Genomic DNA, 16,887 nt, shown 5'->3' with positions numbered 1-16,887 from the left:
GGCGAGGATAACAATGTCTGGTATTAAACAAGTGGCCCCTCTTATCTTTACTCTTTTGCAGCACAGAGATGGCATGACTATTTACCGAAAGTTGTGTGCAACTTCACTCCAATAACGCGTTTATATTTTGCTTCGCTAATATGAAATTTGCTTCTGAAGCTGTTGTACTGGGGGACAACATTTGATTTAGGCATTTAGTTTCTCTTAAAATTTGGCTGGAAGATCCCTCACCTTGGTATAAGTTACTTTAGTCCGTTGGGTGGTAGAAAATTTTTTTATAGAATTATGTAATGAATAACAGTATCAGATATTGCTACATGGTCACTGAGCACCATGGAACTGGAACGGACCTAAAAAAACAGGAAGATGAGGATTTGGGTTCAAGACAAATAACAACGTTGAAGAGAGAGGTCAAGTGCAAAGTTCTTGGGCTTCTTGCTCAGTCCTAGTAGCTGGTTTTGAGGTTCATCTGGACATTGACAACAATAGCCATGACCACCAGAAATATCACCTACTACAAATGAAAATTGGGCAAGTATAGCGAGCTTATTCTATTGAAATTATGATTTGCCAAGAGTTTGGGTAGAACAACTACACTAAGGATTTCTCTAGTACTTCCAACTCATGGTTGTGCTTAGAATTGTATTTAAGGTTCTGTTCAATTTTAATTTCCCATGTTCTCTGAAGGATTTTTCTAAAACAAAATCTTCATCTTCCTTGTCGTGAATGAAGTAGTGAACATCACATAGTACCTCTATAATATAAATGACATACAACAACTCAGGATTTCAAGTTAAAGAGGTATTTGAATAGGACTGCATTTGAATTTCATGTTAGAGATAAAGTAGTCAAAAACAAGTATTTCTGGAATCCATATTTCAGTATTTCTGTCAGAAAAAAAAAAAAGCATATATAAGCATTGAAAAGTACTTACACCTGCACTTTTTTTTCATTATAACTAATGCTGGATGGTTTTACTTAACAGAATCGATAAGAGAGATCAAAATGGCTCATATAAATAACAGGTTCCTTTGGATCATCAGCTCTTTGTAAAACCAAATGTGTCCTCCACACCACTGTTCACTTGTTTTCTCCGCTCTGCTATCATATCTGAATATGCTTGCAAAAAGAACAAGTTGTGGCTTCACGGCATAGTATTTAAGTAAAATATAAAGATGCCCCAGTTTTAGTTACTTCAACTTACAAGCTTGCTGAAGCAAATAAGATTGCATTTCCACAAACAAAGATTTCATGCAATGGATGAATCTTCTTTTGTTTTGGTCTTAAACCAAATATCTATAGCTGTGCAATATACTAACTTTAAGAAATATAATTAATCAATTTATAGAAATCACATAGTGATTTGAATATGAACCAAGAGTAGGTATTCCTCACACAGGCACCTTGCAGATTTATTTCTATATCACAGCTCACTGTGTTAGATTAGAGAAAAACCAAAATCAGAATTACTGCAATATACCAGAGTAATGCACAACAATTTGTTGCACTGTACACAGTAACAGTTGTCCCTGATGAGAGTCCTTAGGACCATCTAATGACTAACATTTTATTTGGAAACCTTTGAAGAACTGTGAAACCCTAAATGTCGAGCCTCAACGAATTAATACTCAAAATATTTATACAAAATCGACACTTTATCGCTAATGAGATTAGTCTTTTAGTGTTAAAAGGACCATATATATGAAAAATTAAATGGTCCCCCTATCAGATTACCCGATCTCAGATATTAAAGTCCTTGTCTGTCAACCTTGTACAAGAGAATAGGCTTCTCGATCTATTCTAACGCCATAAGGTTTTCATGCACCACTGACTACTCTAACCAAGCAAGATGCCATGTGTAAAAAGTGTGTAGTAATTAAATCCTGTTACAACAAAAAAGAAGGCTATAACAAGTGGATGGATTCAAACCTTGGGATATGAATACAAGAAGATGTACCACCAGGCGCAAATTACAGTGAGTGCAATAGTTCAAAGCTAAAACAGTTCTTAAAGGTACCAAACATATCAGATCATCATCAGTTCTTAAAGCTAAAACAGTAATAAACAATTTCAAAGTTTTTATCAAATGTAAAATGTCATGCGTGTATCCCTTTTCTACTGTCAACCAAAATCCTCACTCCAAATTGGAGAAGCAATTACTTTGCACCACACGACCATGTTACCATCTTGACTAATTAAGTCACATTCAAGTCGCACAGTTTCAACTTTCAGAATTAAGCATCAATTGAGAATGAGTATCGAGATCGAACAAATTCAGGGGGAGCTAAAACTAGGCCTGGAGTGCGAGAAGGATTACCCTTTTATGTTTTCCTGTGACTTTAATTTCGCTTCAATTGGACTTTCCAACGTTGAAATCAACAGACTTAACAAGCTCATTCTCTCTCAATGCAATGTGTGTCGGGGCCAAGCCTATGACACAACCTAATTTTTTGGATTAAAAAGAAAACAAGACCATTTAGTTTAACATGAATTCCAGAAATATGTTATTCAATGCGGGGGTTTTCTCTTTCTTAATTAGCGTGGCGATGAACATATTGATCATGCCCTGGATTTATGAAATCTGAAAACAGTAAGGAGGAGATTAGAGCTATCAATCTATGTCAGCTCAACACAACACACAAACAGAGACAAGAAATATATAAGTAAGGTAAAGACTCACCACGGGCGAAATATGTAACAAAATTGGAGTCAGTGGCTGAGGTAGGGCTGACTGGCAGATCGTCGATATTGGGTACAAGAAGGCTATGCAGCTCTTCGTCTTCTTCCTCTTGCTGACGAGGTGACGTCGTTTTGGTATTTGTGTGCCCGTCGTCCATTGGATTATCTAGGACACTGTGAGAGAAGAGAAGAGAACACAAGCGAGAGTGTTTTTTCAGATTCAAAGTCATTCTTAAACACTCATTTTCAATTGTACCAGTTTTGAGGTGACGAGGAGGCAATGAAGGTTGAGAATGAAGAGTAATTTTCTTTTTCTGAGATTTGGTAACGCCAGTTAAACAACTGATCTACCGGTTTTATCCTTATTCAGTTTTGATGAAAGATTCAAAATCGACGGTGCAGAACACTGCGCATTGAGTGCATTTACAGTACTGCTCATTGAAGAAAAAGTATAAAACTATATTCACCAAAAGACCTATATAAAATTGTTCTTCAAAGGTTGGTTTTAATTCCTTCTTGTCTCCGTATCTTGATGAAAATATCATATTTCTCTGTTCAGCATTTCTCCTCAAACAGTGTAATGCTGCTGGAACGTGTCGATGTCAAGACCTGTATCAATCAAATCAAGCACAAACAGTTGTCCCCTCAATTCCTTTTTTTTTTTTTTTTTTTATAAAGCCCTTGAAAAAATTGAACATCCGTACTTTGCAACTCTCCTAAAGTACAATAAAAGGATCTCTTCAAATAAAATAGACAACGACATCAAGGACAGTAATTTACAAAAGTAACTTTTATCTTGGAAGTGTCTTAACTTGATGCGAAAAAAGATGATTATAAAAGGAGTAGCAATGATCAATAAGTACCTTGCAACCTCCACTCTTCTCTTAGCCTGCTCGGCAATTTCAGAAAGTTCCCTGTAGCTGCTTTTCTCTGGGAATATGTTATTGGACTCGGGAGGTTGAAGACCATGTAGCTGCTTTTCTCTGGGAATATGTTATTGGACTTGGGAGGTTGAAGACCATGTAGAGTTCTCTGTGCAAGGTCCAAAAAAAAAGTACGAAAAAAAAATGACTCACTGAAATTATTAAGCAGAAGGTGAGGAGAGGGATTTACCTTGTTCTACAGCAGGTTATCCCAAGCCTTTCCACTAGAGATGTAGCGGATGATGAATTTCAATACATCAAGAGGGATGTAAGTATAATGCTGTAAAGCCAGATGACTCCAGCCCAACCCCAGCAGCAGCCAATACCCTGGATCCTTGTGAATCCCCAGTTGCGGCATACACAGCAATTAAAGTTGCAACCTGGAAATATTGCGCTAGTTAAAAATAAGATATTGCGCTAGTTATACAGAACTACATTTAAAAAACAAAATAATAACAACAACAATAATAACAATAACAACAATAAATAAATAGCAGAGTATTACTTTTGGTCACTTACATGTAGCATAAAAACTACAAAAACAATCATTAGTCTACCATAACAGATGAGATGATCCCTCAAATAGCAGTTGAAAAAAAAAAGTAATGTTGAAACACAGTACACAAATATACATATGAACTATATAAACAATGAAAAAAGAAAGTTAAATAATCTAATCAATGAAATGGATGCGCGAGGATCAGTGATCTGTGGAATAACAGCAATCAAACATCATCTACCATGAATTAATTAATCAAATCAAATGGAAGGTGTTCAAGTGGTTTTTTGCAGTCAGAAAGCCCACAACTATACATCTATGAACCATAGAAAAAATTTAAAAGTTCAAAATTGTAAGACAAAAAAAAAGTGGATGTGTGAGTACCAATGATCTCTGGAATACCACTACAAAGAAATCGGCTACCATGAACAACTAAATAACAAAATAAAGTGGAAGGTGTTCACAAGTTAGTTGTCTTCTGAGTCAGAAGTCCATAACTATGAGCCACCAGCGCCCACCACAATGAATCATGTTCACTATATATATCATCACAACAGCGGGGAGTGAGAAGGGAAAGATCTCGCTTACCAGCTGAGAAGCTAAAAATACACCCATTAAGAGTAATCCAGGGTGCTCGACGAATGGCCAGCTGCGTGACCGAGTGACAAAAATGAGTGCCTGGCTCACAATGCTCACTTGAAGGTACAAGGACGCCATCATTTCTCTATCATTGTCACAGACTACTCTAACATTGAACTTGTCCTACAATGCACAAGCACGATGATTAAGATCTGAACTCAATCAAGCCAAGTAATCATCTATATATCTGGAAACGAGGAATGCTTACTGAAGAAATCCGTATCCCTCATGATCCAGAAAAATATCACCGTCATCAATGCCTAGTAACTTCCAAAAGCACGATACCAGTTGCAAAAATTTCCTTCAGTTTCCAGCTATCAGGCATAGGTGATGGCTTCACTTGATCTTTTAAGATTGTCATAAATCACAATTGTCCATAAAGATACAGCAATAATTGCATTGCATTAGACTCGAAATATCATTTTGAAAATGTAACCAATGGAAGAGCTTCAAGTGAATATAAGAGATTCGAGTATATTTTACCATCATTCAGGATGGCAATGATCAAAACCATGAAGGGAGCAAAGTCAAACCTCCAGATTAGAGCAATAAACATGAATCCAAACTGAAAAGGGAATACAGATAAAAGATGGAATCAAGATCCACAATTATAGTGTCTGAACCTTGGAACTTCAAACTCGATTATCAACTACACTTACCACAATATGGATAGTGATCGAGACTGCATAAATCTGCAAAATAGATAAACAATGACTACACCATATTGAGAAACCATAGATATTACCTATCAAAAAAACACAGGGGAAAGAAACCATCAAGTTTATAATGAAGATATAAAATATGAGTAACTCAGTGTAGTTCTTCATCCTCTGGAAAATGGCTCTGCTAGTTAGCACAGCCCTGATGATAACACTCAAACCAGGTTCTGTGAGGACAATATCTGAACTCTGAAGCGCCTCGAGCAGCATCAGTAGAATCAGTAACAACAATTCCAATATCAGCCTTCTTCAAAGCAGGTGCATCATTCACACCATCTCCTGTCATTCCACAGATATGCTTCCTCTCTTGCAACTTCTTCATAATTTTGTACTTGTGCTCTGTCAAACCAGAAAAAATTACCAGTCTCAGTAAAAATACAAGTAAAATGGATATAAGTGACAGAGATTTAGAAAAGATCAATACTACTAGACAGAGAGCATAGTGAGAAATACTCCTGCAAAGCCATCAGCCTTCCCAATTAACTCATCACAGGAAGGGCCGCGACGGATGCATCCTTGTATTGACCGAGTAATAAAGATGATGGATACATGTTTGTTCCCATCCCGAGCCTTCGGCCAGTTTCGTTGGCAATGGCAAATTGATCTCCTGAAATATTGAAAAGGAATATGAGAACAAACATATAATAACCAAGTAGAACAACAACTGTAGGTCCAACAAACCAAACATACCTGTAATCATTTTGACATTCACTCCTAAGTTGAGATCCCTGAGGATGATTTCTGCACTATCGTAACGGGGAGGATCAAAAAGAGGTAACAGACAAACAAACTGCCAAGGCCCACCCAAACTTTCTTTTGCTTTCTCAGGTACAAGATATGTATCGCATGGTACAAGATTGTAAGGCACTATAAACTATATATACATGAATAGAAATTCATTAGTCTAATAAATACTTGTCTACCAACAGCCAATGATTGAAGTCCTCGCTCAGCGAATGTACGACCCAAAAAGCTGACATACGAGCTTACATATCTCACTCCTCTAGATTGGAGTGAGAGAGGTGTCGATCTGAGTGGTTTTGGATGATATGACATGTAATGGATTGGAAACTGAGTTGTAGGGCCTATGAGGAAGGGGTTGGGGTTAGCCTATAGAAGAGACTGAGCCGTGTGGCTGCCTACATACCCCGCCGAGGGGATCAAGCCTGATGTAGTTCCACGCGTTGGTGGTATGTTCTATTGGAAGGGGATATAGGTGAGATAGCGATAGTGAACGAACGATGGTTATGTGCCTCCTTCCTTTGGGGAAGTCGGCGGCGCTGTCGAAGGCTCTAGCGCTCTTTGGAAACCCTAAGTATTGTGTCTTCCTCTGGAATGGGAAAAAACTTCCTCTCAACCCTAGCTTTCTACCTTATATACTCTCTAAGCAGTCCACTAAGGACCCTAGATCCTGTTTATCATCTCTCGGTCGATGGGGATCCACGTGTCACCCTCTGGACCACGAAATCCCCTCTTTCTTGGTCTTGCTCCAGTGTTCCGCTGCGCCATCTGCCTTGGTGCGTGAGTAGGGCTGTCAATGGGTTTTGATAACCTGAACCAAACCGATAAAAAACGGTTTGGGTTTTGATAATTTGGATTGCCCTCCACCGACCCGAAACCGAACTGAACCGATAAGATATTGATTTGGTTTCGGGTTTGCCCTCCACCGAACCGATAAGATGGCATTTTAGTAATATTTATGATTAATTTTATATATGTTTATCAATTGTGTGACTAAAATTAATCGATTTAATTTTGGATTGAATTGATTTTAGTTTTCGGTTCGGGTCGGTTCGGGTTCGGTTTTAGTTAGTGTTACCCCCCACTAGATGAGCCAATTAGGATCCCCCAACACTAGATGGGACATTAGGGTCTCCCCCCCCAAATACACACAAAAAAAAAGTCTGACCGTGTTTTTTTTGTGTGTATTTCGGGGGGAGACCCTAATTTCCCCATCTAGTAGGGGGGAAATCCTAATTGGCTCATCTAGTGAGGGGTAATACTAGTTAACCCTATATCTTATCGGTTCGGTTTCAGATTCCCAATTTTCTTATCGGTTCGGTTCGGTTTCAGATTCCCAATTTTCTTATCTGACCCGACCCGATCCATTAACAGCCCTATGCGTGAGTGCGGCCCTCTCCTTTGCTGAGTGACACTAGTCACTCCAGAGTCCTCCATACATGTCCATGGTCATAAATATGGCTACTATAGCAAACTTTTCGATTACAGCATGAACCCTGTTCTTAACATCCTCTCTGCAGTTGCAAAGTTCCAATATCTGCACCCACACAAATGAAACATGAGAATTTGCCAGTTATCACCAGTATACTTTCTCCAACAACGAGAACAATGAACACCAAAATTACCTGCTCAGGGGCACCGTTGCTAGCCCGATGTCAGCTTCCATCAGCATCAATGTAAGTAACAGCAGTGCTCTTGTCCACAGGGAAGTGGAAGAAAATGTACCTCCCTAATACCAGCTCTTGCCTGCAGATACGTACAACACACAAAACGTTAGTCCCTGATTAAACGCAACAAGTCATAATTTGATGATTTTGATATGAATGGTCTCAAAGTAGATGAAACATAACGTACAAGATATATGTTGCAAATATAGTAAAAACAGATACTTACTTTACCTAGTTAAAATATTTGTTGATGCGATCTCCTTGCTCACTGAATGTATGCTTGTACTGTTCAACAGTTTCGTAGACATCCATAAGAAAATCAGGAAACCGCCTCGAAAAATATGCATAAAAATCATCTGGGTCTTCATGAATTCCCTTAAATTTCTGAAGTTAAAGAAAAAGTTAAAACAATAAGAAATTAAATAACTTTGTAATTTGGACAAAACTTTTTATTCAACCACAAACCTTCTTCAGTTGTGGATAGTCAACAATGTGTCCTCGTAAGTTAACTATCACCCTCAGCAAATCAAAAACATTGTTCGAGTTGTATCGGACATTAAGCTTTTCATAAGCCTCCACCATTTCAATGGCTTTTCTGAAATTTGTGTCCAGCTGTGGTTTCCAATCCAATGATTCATACTTTTTCTGAAGTTTATCTACAACTTGGTTGACTGGGGCTTCTTGGATCTCCCTTTTTCCTTTTTGACCATCTTTTTGGATAGCCAAGTCACCTTCTATAACAGCCTTTGTGTCTTTGAAAAAATTAAGACGCTTTGTAGCATCCCAAAAAAATGGGTGCTTGCAAGCTCCACTTGCCTCAATCCTGGACAGAAAAAAACTATCATTGTCAATGTAATTCTTTAGGAAAATATGGCATCCAACAGATAACAAACTTTTAACACATGAAACAAACCTTACACTAGAAACTGGGTGATCAATTATAATGTTTTTACCCATACAAATATGTTTTATGTATTTTTTAAAAGGTGAAAGTCTTAAATTTACCCAAAATAGTTAAAAATCCTTTTAGCCGACAATCTACAACTAAAACAAGTAACCGTAAAGCAACAAACAAAGAAAGTACAAACAATACAATAGGCTGAAAGCTGGAGAAGAAATAAAATAGAGTGGTCTATCGGACAAAAGTTTTCAGATATATGAAAAGGGTAGTTGAGAATAATTGGCAACTCGACTACCTCCATCCTAACAACAAAGACCCACGGCCACTGTCTAATGTTTCCCATTACCGAAATGCTTTTTTTGAAGTAGACAAATATTAGGTTGTGTCTCACAGCTAATGAGATCATGGATGCCAGGCAAAGAAGGAGGTGGAGGTGTGGTGGTGAAAGTTGATATGATGAAAGCCTATGACCATCTATCCTGGAGCTTTATTGGTCATATGTGATGGATAGAATGGGATATGGGACTAAGTGGATTTGCATTCGTATATCAAATGCTGGGTTTTGGTTCTTAACAACTGCGCTCCTAATCTTCAAAAGCACAAAGGGGACTAAACCAGGTAATCAGCTCTTTTCTTATGTTTTCACTTTGGTGACCAAGGTTCCAAGCAAGGTTAGCCAAAGGATTGTACCACTTAACAATTTGCCCAATTCATCTATTATACAAATCCTCAATGCTAAATAAGTAAACAAGTAATGCATTCAGTAACTAAACTGAAACGACACAGCTTCCCTGCCCAAAAGTATGGATCACTGACTTACAAAAAAAAAGAATTCCAAACATGTGAGAACAAGTACACTAGTTCAGTAAAGAAACAAAGAGTATAACCTAATTTACCTTCTTTCAGCTGTAAAATCTAACAACAACTTAAGCAAGTGCTGTGCTTCAGGACTGCATCTCCCCAACATCCAGCAACCTTTAACTTCTTCATTCGTTTGAAGCTCAGTACTTGTGATGCAATAGAAGATTACCCTTACGAAACAAAGGCAATCATCATCACAGGTGTTTTCTAGTTCTATTGTGCTGAGACCAAAACCAGAAATCATAGTCTGAAGTTTATCATTGTTAATTCGAATCCATATATTCTTCAGGTTTAGATCTCCATGGATGACCCAGTTTTTGCTCAAGTGCCCAAGTCCAACAGCTACATCACTATGGATGAAAAAATTATAAACATCATCTTACTATAACAATGTCTAACTTGAAATACTGAGACGAAGGAAAATTGCAACAGCCAAACTATGTAGGATAATCTTGGCAGAATAACCAATAATACAAATGTTGACCAGAAACTCATGATTAAGCAACATAATTCAGTAGGCTGCATGAACAATTGCGATATATAAACAATAGTGAGGACAGTTTGTGGCAAACAAAGTAAGAAAAGCATTTATAATCAACAATAACAAGCGTTATCTGGCATTCCAAGACATACATAAAGAAAAAATTGGTATCTGGTAGGTTTATAGGCTAAAAGCCACCACTGCCAATTTCTAAACATCATTGTTCTCTTTAGTGTGATAATCATATATTTTGATTAACCCATGCATGGAAAATAATTAATAATGACAACCTACGTTTTTAAAATCCAATTTTAGAGACAGGGACCCAACTTTTGGTTCCTTACCTAAGTTACAATGACACAGATACACACGTCCATGTCCAAAGCGGCACCCAAAATGCATCCGACACGGGGACATGACTTATATATTAGCTGGAATTATCCATTCATTGGATATGTCTTCTTGATATGTGTGTGTGTGTGTGTGTGTGTGTGTGTGTGTATTTTAAGAATTTTAATTGTAAGGAACCTGGGACTAAAATACGTACGCTGGACTTGAGCGCAGTTGATCAAATGCACTTTCTTGCATTAATGAGGGACTGTAAATATATTATGCAATGCTGGACTAGCTGATATGTTCTCAAAGCTTTATTTTCTTTCTTTGTCCATGACTATAGTTACCAATTCATATAGAAACCGTAGCCAATCAAACCTACAACAACTACATTTGAAATAATAATTACCAATAAAGAACCAACTATCATTCAACATGGTAACACAAATGTCTTTGTCATGCATAGCAAACATTAAGAATAATGCCCGACAGAATATACCAACACTATGTGCTCCTCTCAATCAGTGAATTCACACTATCAAAGCACTAGTGCATCATGTGAATGATAAAGCAACAGAACCAACACAGACATAAGTACCGTTCAAAAACAAATAAAGCCACAATGAATTTCATAGATCGCTCCGATAACTAATGCCCTGAATCATTTGGAATACTAATAGCACAAATTACTGTTAATATTATGAATATTTACCAGAAAGTCATAATTTAGCAACATAATACACGAAGTATAGTCGCTAACCTAGTAATCTATTATTCAGTATGTTGCATGAACAATTAGGATATATAAAACCCAAAATTGTGTAAACTACCATAAGTGACATTCCTAAAACCAATTAGAACAAGTTATTTACAAATTGAAACAAAAAAATAAAATAAATAAACATACCTCAATATCTGCAAAAGATGTTTAGTTGGAGCTCCGTTTCCATCTCTTAATGGACATTTCTGCAAAATATTTGTGCATATTGATGAAGAGGCATCATTTGAAGATGTATGTAACAAACTGTAGAGATCAGATTCACAGGCACTCATGCCGATATAATAGTAGTTATTGTCACATTCACTTCCATAAATTTGAACTATCTCTTCAATTCCTTCAAATAGAGAAACAATGTTGAGCTCATTCTTAATGACAATTTTTCTATCAATCGGAACCCGCATAATTACACATCTCCTCTCATTAAAGTATCCATGGAAAATAATATCACCACTTCTTGTTATAGAAAGTTGATCCTCTATCTTCACAAACTTCAACTGACAATCATCCCCCTCACTGGAATCATCATTGTTGGGGTTCTCCTGTTTGTCCTTATTATCACTGACATCTTCCCTTACCATTTCTCTTACCGTCTGATCATGCTCCCTTTTCTTTCTGAGATAATAACTCAAGGGAATCAACAGACAAACACTTCCCAAACTGAAAAACAACTTTCTGAACGAGTATGTCTCATTCACGATCTTATTTTCATGACATCTTTCTAAATCATGACTACATAGTCGATGTATAACTACTTTTTCTCCACAAAAAGTAGTTTTATTACTAACTATTGCACCAATACATAAGACTTCAGCAGAAAATTGAGCTATAGAAAGATTCCAAATGGTCATTTGGTTGGGAGAAGAAAATCGAATAAGATAGTCTATCCTAATAATTTGAAGCATTTCGTAAGAAGAAAGCGCCATATCAATATTCCTTCCCGTGTTAAAATCCACTAGAAAAACTGCCGAATCTGTCACTGCAATTGCACTAAGCCGGTTTGGCGTAATCCAAGCCATACGTGTAATAAGTTCGCTCATTGACACGGAAATTTTCTGCAAAAACAAAGACATTATGAGCATTATGACTTTCACTTCAACTAAAACCATAAAATGTTAAGATCGCAATCCTGTAAGGAGAACATGATACTTGATATGAGATGCTAGCATCCTACCCAATGTTTTCGAATTTTGTACAAAGTCATAAGGACATCAAAACAGCTTTCTTTGACTTGTGAATTGGTTTAAAACTTCTTATTGGACTGGAGCAGTGTGGCAGGAACCCATTACCGAACAGAGGATTGGGGTATGGCCTATTATCTTGAAAAAAGAGAGTTCAGAAATTAGCAGACAAGGACCCTGTAGATGCAAAATACTGCGGGAGAAGAGATCAGTTTGTGCTATAGGGTGGAAATGGAGTGAGTTTGAAGTGCTTAAAATCCAGGAAGGAATTAGGCAGTTCAGAGTGAATATTTTATTAAAAATACTATTAATCAGTTCGGTATGTTCAAGTTCAACAAGTCTACTCAGGAGAGAACGTGAAGACAACGATTATGCTAGAAGGACCAACTATTGGTGGAGGTTCAGTAGATATTCTGTGTATTTCTAAGGGTTATTTAGGCCGGGAAGTACATTCACAGGGTTTGGTTTTGACATAGATCTCGCGATGACTCAGAGGAATGTACATCAGTGATCAGTCACTAATAACTGGGCAACAGAAGAGGACTGACCGATAGAAATTCAAGACTCAAGTCAAGTCCTTCGAGGTGGGCCAAGGTAGTGAGTCCAAGAAAAGTAACAAGTCTGGTCCACTTAAGCGAGTCTGGTTTGGAGTGCAGGCAAAGTGCCCAAGCCCAAAATAAGAAAAACGACTTCTACTCCCAGAGCTAAAAAGAAATAGGCAAACTAGACATTAGAAAATTATGTTTTGATACAACATACAAGCCCCTTGCCATTCTTTGTGCCGAAAAATATTAGATCTATTAGAAAATAGTAAACAATATCATTTGAACTTGAAATCTAAGAAGAACAGGTTAGCAGCATGAGTGGAAAAAAAAAATGAACAGATAAAAATTACCTCCTTAACATTGCCATTTCGATATAGAATCAAATCGCAGTTCTGTTCAACATCCATGTATGCATATTCTTCGAACTTGTGGGCAAGAGAAAAGTTTTGAAAAGAAGACCAAATCGGGCCTCCCGAGTAGAATGACCAAGCACGTATATTGTCATCACGGGGTAAAAGATGGATTGTCCCATTCTGGGTGACTACCAAAGTTACATCTGAGCTGCTTTAAAATGTTAAAATCATAAAGTTAGTAAAATATCTACGAAAAAAAATTAAGAAATGACAAAAATATTAATCAACAAAGTCCAAGTAAGGGTGGAATTCGAACCAAACAAGCCGAGCTTTATCATACTCAAGCTCGGCTCGCTAATTACACGAGTTTTAAATTGAGCTCGAGCTTGGCTCATATAGTTAAACGAGCGAGCTCGAGCCAAGCTTAAACGAGTCGAGCCCAAGTGGCTCGGTTATTTTACACTACAAATATGATATTTGAGCTAAACGAGCTGAGCTTCATCAATCTCATTTGTTACACGAGCTTTAATTTGAGCTCGAGCTCGGCTCATATAGTTAAATGAGCGGCTCGGCTCAAATTCCACCATTAAGTCCAAAAGCAACATATGTGGCATGAATGACATGAAATGACACAAACAAGTACTTCCAAGATATAAACATAGTAGCTTGACTTAAATTAAATTTGAAACAAAACAAAAAATCGTAGAATAAAAACTTATATGTCAAGAGTTCCAAGGAGTGTCAAGGTCCAGGAAATTGGTATCAGAGCGTAGGTTTACGACCTAGAAATTTGTGTAGACAAGGTGTTCGATTAAATTCCTGAGTTAAAGTTTGTTTTTGTTATTGTGTGTAACTTGAAAAAATGGCTCCCAAGATATCAAATGCTAAGTTTGAAGTAGAGAAGTTTAATAGGAAGAATAATTTTGGGATTTGGAGAATCCAAGTAAGGGACATCCTCATCCAACAAAGTTTGCATAAAGCTTTAAAGGGGATTAAATCTAAGGCGGCGAGTATGAGTGATGATGATTGGGAAGAGTTCAATCTACAGGCTTGTTCATCAATCTGGCTGTGTCTTGCTAATGAGGTTATGTATAGTGTGATGGGAGAAGATACCGCTGCCGGTATTTGGCTTAAGCTAGAGTCTATATATATGACCAAGAGCATGACTAACAAGATGTACCTTAAGAAGCGTCTTTATTGGTACATGATGATAGATGGTTCAACGATGCAAGAGCACGTTAGTGAGTTCCGTCAATACCTAGCGAATTATTTGAATGTTGGCATGAAGATGGATGATGAGGATCAAGCGGAATGTTTAATATTCTCTTTGCCAGAAAACTATGAGCATCTAATGACTAACTTTATGAACAGAGAAGATGTAGATCTCGATGAAGTTTAAACTGCGCTTCTTTCTTATGAGTTGATGAAGAAGACACGAGTTGAGAATAGCATTGATGCAGGACAGGGGCTAGTGGAAAGAGGAAATTCTTATGAACAGAATTTTACAAGCAATGAGAATTTTAGGTCCAAGTCAAAGAAGCCTTTAAAATATGTACAGTGCTACAATTGCGATGAAAATGGACATTACACAAGTAATTGTCCTCACCCGAAGAAAGAGAACAAGAGAGATGGTCAGAAAAAAAGTAAGGCAAAAATTGAGGCAAGTTATGCTTCAGGCTCTGAAGGGGGTGAGTTTAGTCTCTGTGTGTCCACACAAGACTATATAACCGAAAAGTGGATTCTTGATTCCGGATGTTCCTATCATATGTACCCGAATAGAAAGTAGTTTACTTCTTATGAGAGCATTGATGGTGGTTCCGTTTTGATGGGTAATGACGTTGCTTGTAAGACGGTAGGAATTGGAACTATATGGGTCAAGATGTATGATGGTGTAGTGAGGACTTTAACCGATATGAGACATGTTCTTGAGCTAAAGAAAAGTCTTATTTCTCTTGGTACCTTGGATTCCAAAGGCCACAAGTTTGTGGGCGAAAGTGGAGTTCTAAATATTGTTAATGGCTCTTAAGTTGTTATGAAGGGTCAAAAACATGGAACCTTGTATACTCTGATAGGTAGTACGGTGATAGGCGATGTAGCAGTGAGTGCATGTAGTAATGATTCTGAGTGCACTAAGATATGACATATGCGTTTAGGGCATTTGAGTGAAAAGGGTTTGTCTGAGTTGTGCAAGCGAGGGTTCTTGAAGAATTTGAATAAGCCAAGTATGGGGTTCTGTGAGCATTGCATCTATGGGAAGCAGTGCAGAGTCAAGTTCAAGTCAAGCAAGCACACGACAATAAGAATCCTTGACTATGTGCATACGGATGTTTGGGGACCCTCCAGGGTGGCTTCAAAGGGAGGTAACCGTTATTATGTCTCATTCATTGATGATCATACTCGCTATGTGTGGGTGTATATGATGAAATCGAAAGATGAAGTATTTGAGACATTTAAGAAGTGGAAGGCAAGGGTTAAGAATCGCACAGATAGGAAGGTAAAGACATTACGGTCTGACAATGGTACTGAGTATACCTATGGACCTTTTCAAGAGTTTTGTGTACAACAGGGAATTGCTAGACACTAAACAGTCAGGGGCACGCCACAGCAGAATAGAATGGCAGAAAGGATGAATAGAACCTTGCTTGAAAGAGCGAGATGTTTGTTGTCTAATACCAGTCTAGGCAAAGAGTATTGGGAAGATGCAGTGTCTATGGCGTGTTACCTGTATAATAGGTCACCAATTCTAGCTATAGATTGCAAGACACCTACCTTATGAGGTGTGGTCAGGTAACCCAGTTGATTATAGTATTTTGCGAGTGTTTGGATTGATAGCTTACTACCATGTGAGGGAAAGCAAGCTAGATCCTAGAGTTAAGAAGGCCATATTCTTAGGCTTCGCAAATGGGGTAAAGGGATACAGATTGTGGTGTCTAGAAGACCGCAAGTTCCTGGTCAGCAGAGATGTTACCTTTGATGAGACTTCCGTATTATCTTTTGATGTTTTAAGTAGTCAAGCGTAATGGTGAGACTATAAAAGTTCAAGCTACTGAGCTTGAGCTGTCTGATGGAGCAGATGACTGGTTAGATCATGATGAGGTACCAAATCATGGAACCACACAACAACAGGAAGAAGAGCAAGAGCATCCGCAACTTGTAGTGGCTGACCCTAGGCCAAAGAGACAAGTTAAAGAAGTGCACAAGTATGGGCACGAGAAGCCGGTGAAACACTATAGTCAAGTGGATTTAGTGGCATATGCACTGAATATCGAAGATAATGAGCCAGATAGCTTCAAGGAAACTGTTAGAGATGCTCATTACAGAGATTGGTTGGTAGTTATGCAAGCAGAGATGGAATCTCTTGATATGATAAAAATCACACATGGGATCTAGTTTTATTGCCAAAGGGCAAAATAACTATCGGCAATAAATGGGTGTTCAGAAAGAAAGAGATCCTTCCTGAGTCTGACAGTACTGGGTACAAGGCAAGAGTGGTAGCAAAGGGTTTTTCACAGAAGGAAAGAGTCGACTACAATGAGGTATTTTCCCCGGTGGTCAAACATACGTCCATTCGTGTGTTATTGAGTTTA

General features: G+C 37.8%; 2 protein-coding genes and 1 long non-coding RNA gene across 6 annotated transcripts; 1 reads left to right on the top strand and 2 right to left on the bottom strand.

Annotated features, from left to right (window-relative positions):
- Positions 1-786: 786 nt before the first annotated feature.
- LOC147508895 (plasma membrane ATPase 2-like) lies at positions 787-7,219 on the bottom strand. 3 transcript variants are annotated; one of them, XR_015218294.1, is made up of 11 exons: positions 6,150-7,219; positions 5,884-6,066; positions 5,551-5,798; positions 5,400-5,432; positions 5,224-5,305; positions 4,949-5,085; positions 4,690-4,863; positions 3,793-3,982; positions 3,543-3,711; positions 2,681-3,288; positions 787-1,110 (listed from the first exon to the last, which is right to left on the bottom strand). XR_015218294.1 is itself a non-coding variant. In XM_086601261.1 (9 exons), the coding sequence occupies exons 2-5, from the start codon at positions 5,667-5,669 to the stop codon at positions 4,994-4,996; spliced, it is 324 nt and encodes a 107-aa protein (XP_086457387.1). In that variant the 5' UTR covers positions 5,670-5,798; positions 5,884-6,025; the 3' UTR covers positions 2,967-3,288; positions 3,543-3,711; positions 3,793-3,982; positions 4,690-4,863; positions 4,949-4,993. The 3 variants fall into 3 exon arrangements, 1 of the variants encoding a protein (XP_086457387.1); XR_015218295.1 differs by having other exon boundaries at positions 2,681-2,853; positions 6,150-6,413; XM_086601261.1 differs by lacking the exons at positions 787-1,110; positions 6,150-7,219 and having other exon boundaries at positions 2,967-3,288; positions 5,553-5,798; positions 5,884-6,025.
- Positions 7,141-7,686, top strand: LOC147508894 (uncharacterized). Its single transcript, XR_015218296.1, has 2 exons — positions 7,141-7,273; positions 7,466-7,686. It is a non-coding gene; the product is annotated as an uncharacterized LOC147508894 (long non-coding RNA).
- On the bottom strand, positions 7,647-12,936 carry LOC147508893 (serine/threonine-protein kinase/endoribonuclease IRE1-like). Of its 2 annotated transcripts, none has more exons than XM_086601259.1 (7): positions 12,396-12,936; positions 11,351-12,276; positions 9,665-9,979; positions 8,333-8,690; positions 8,094-8,251; positions 7,826-7,946; positions 7,647-7,737 (listed from the first exon to the last, which is right to left on the bottom strand). In XM_086601259.1, exons 1-5 carry the CDS (start codon positions 12,423-12,425, stop codon positions 8,099-8,101), a joined length of 1,782 nt encoding a protein of 593 aa, XP_086457385.1. In that variant the 5' UTR covers positions 12,426-12,936; the 3' UTR covers positions 7,647-7,737; positions 7,826-7,946; positions 8,094-8,098. The 2 variants fall into 2 exon arrangements, with proteins under 2 accessions (XP_086457385.1, XP_086457386.1); XM_086601260.1 differs by having other exon boundaries at positions 8,099-8,251.
- Positions 12,937-16,887: the final 3,951 nt, after the last annotated feature.

The sequence above is a fragment of the Coptis chinensis genome, chromosome 3 (genome assembly GCF_015680905.1).
Source record: "Coptis chinensis isolate HL-2020 chromosome 3, ASM1568090v1, whole genome shotgun sequence".
In the NCBI taxonomy this organism is placed as follows: Eukaryota; Viridiplantae; Streptophyta; class Magnoliopsida; order Ranunculales; family Ranunculaceae; genus Coptis; species Coptis chinensis.
The sequence above is the reverse complement of the archived record's forward strand: the minus strand, read 5'-3'. Positions and strand labels throughout refer to the sequence as shown.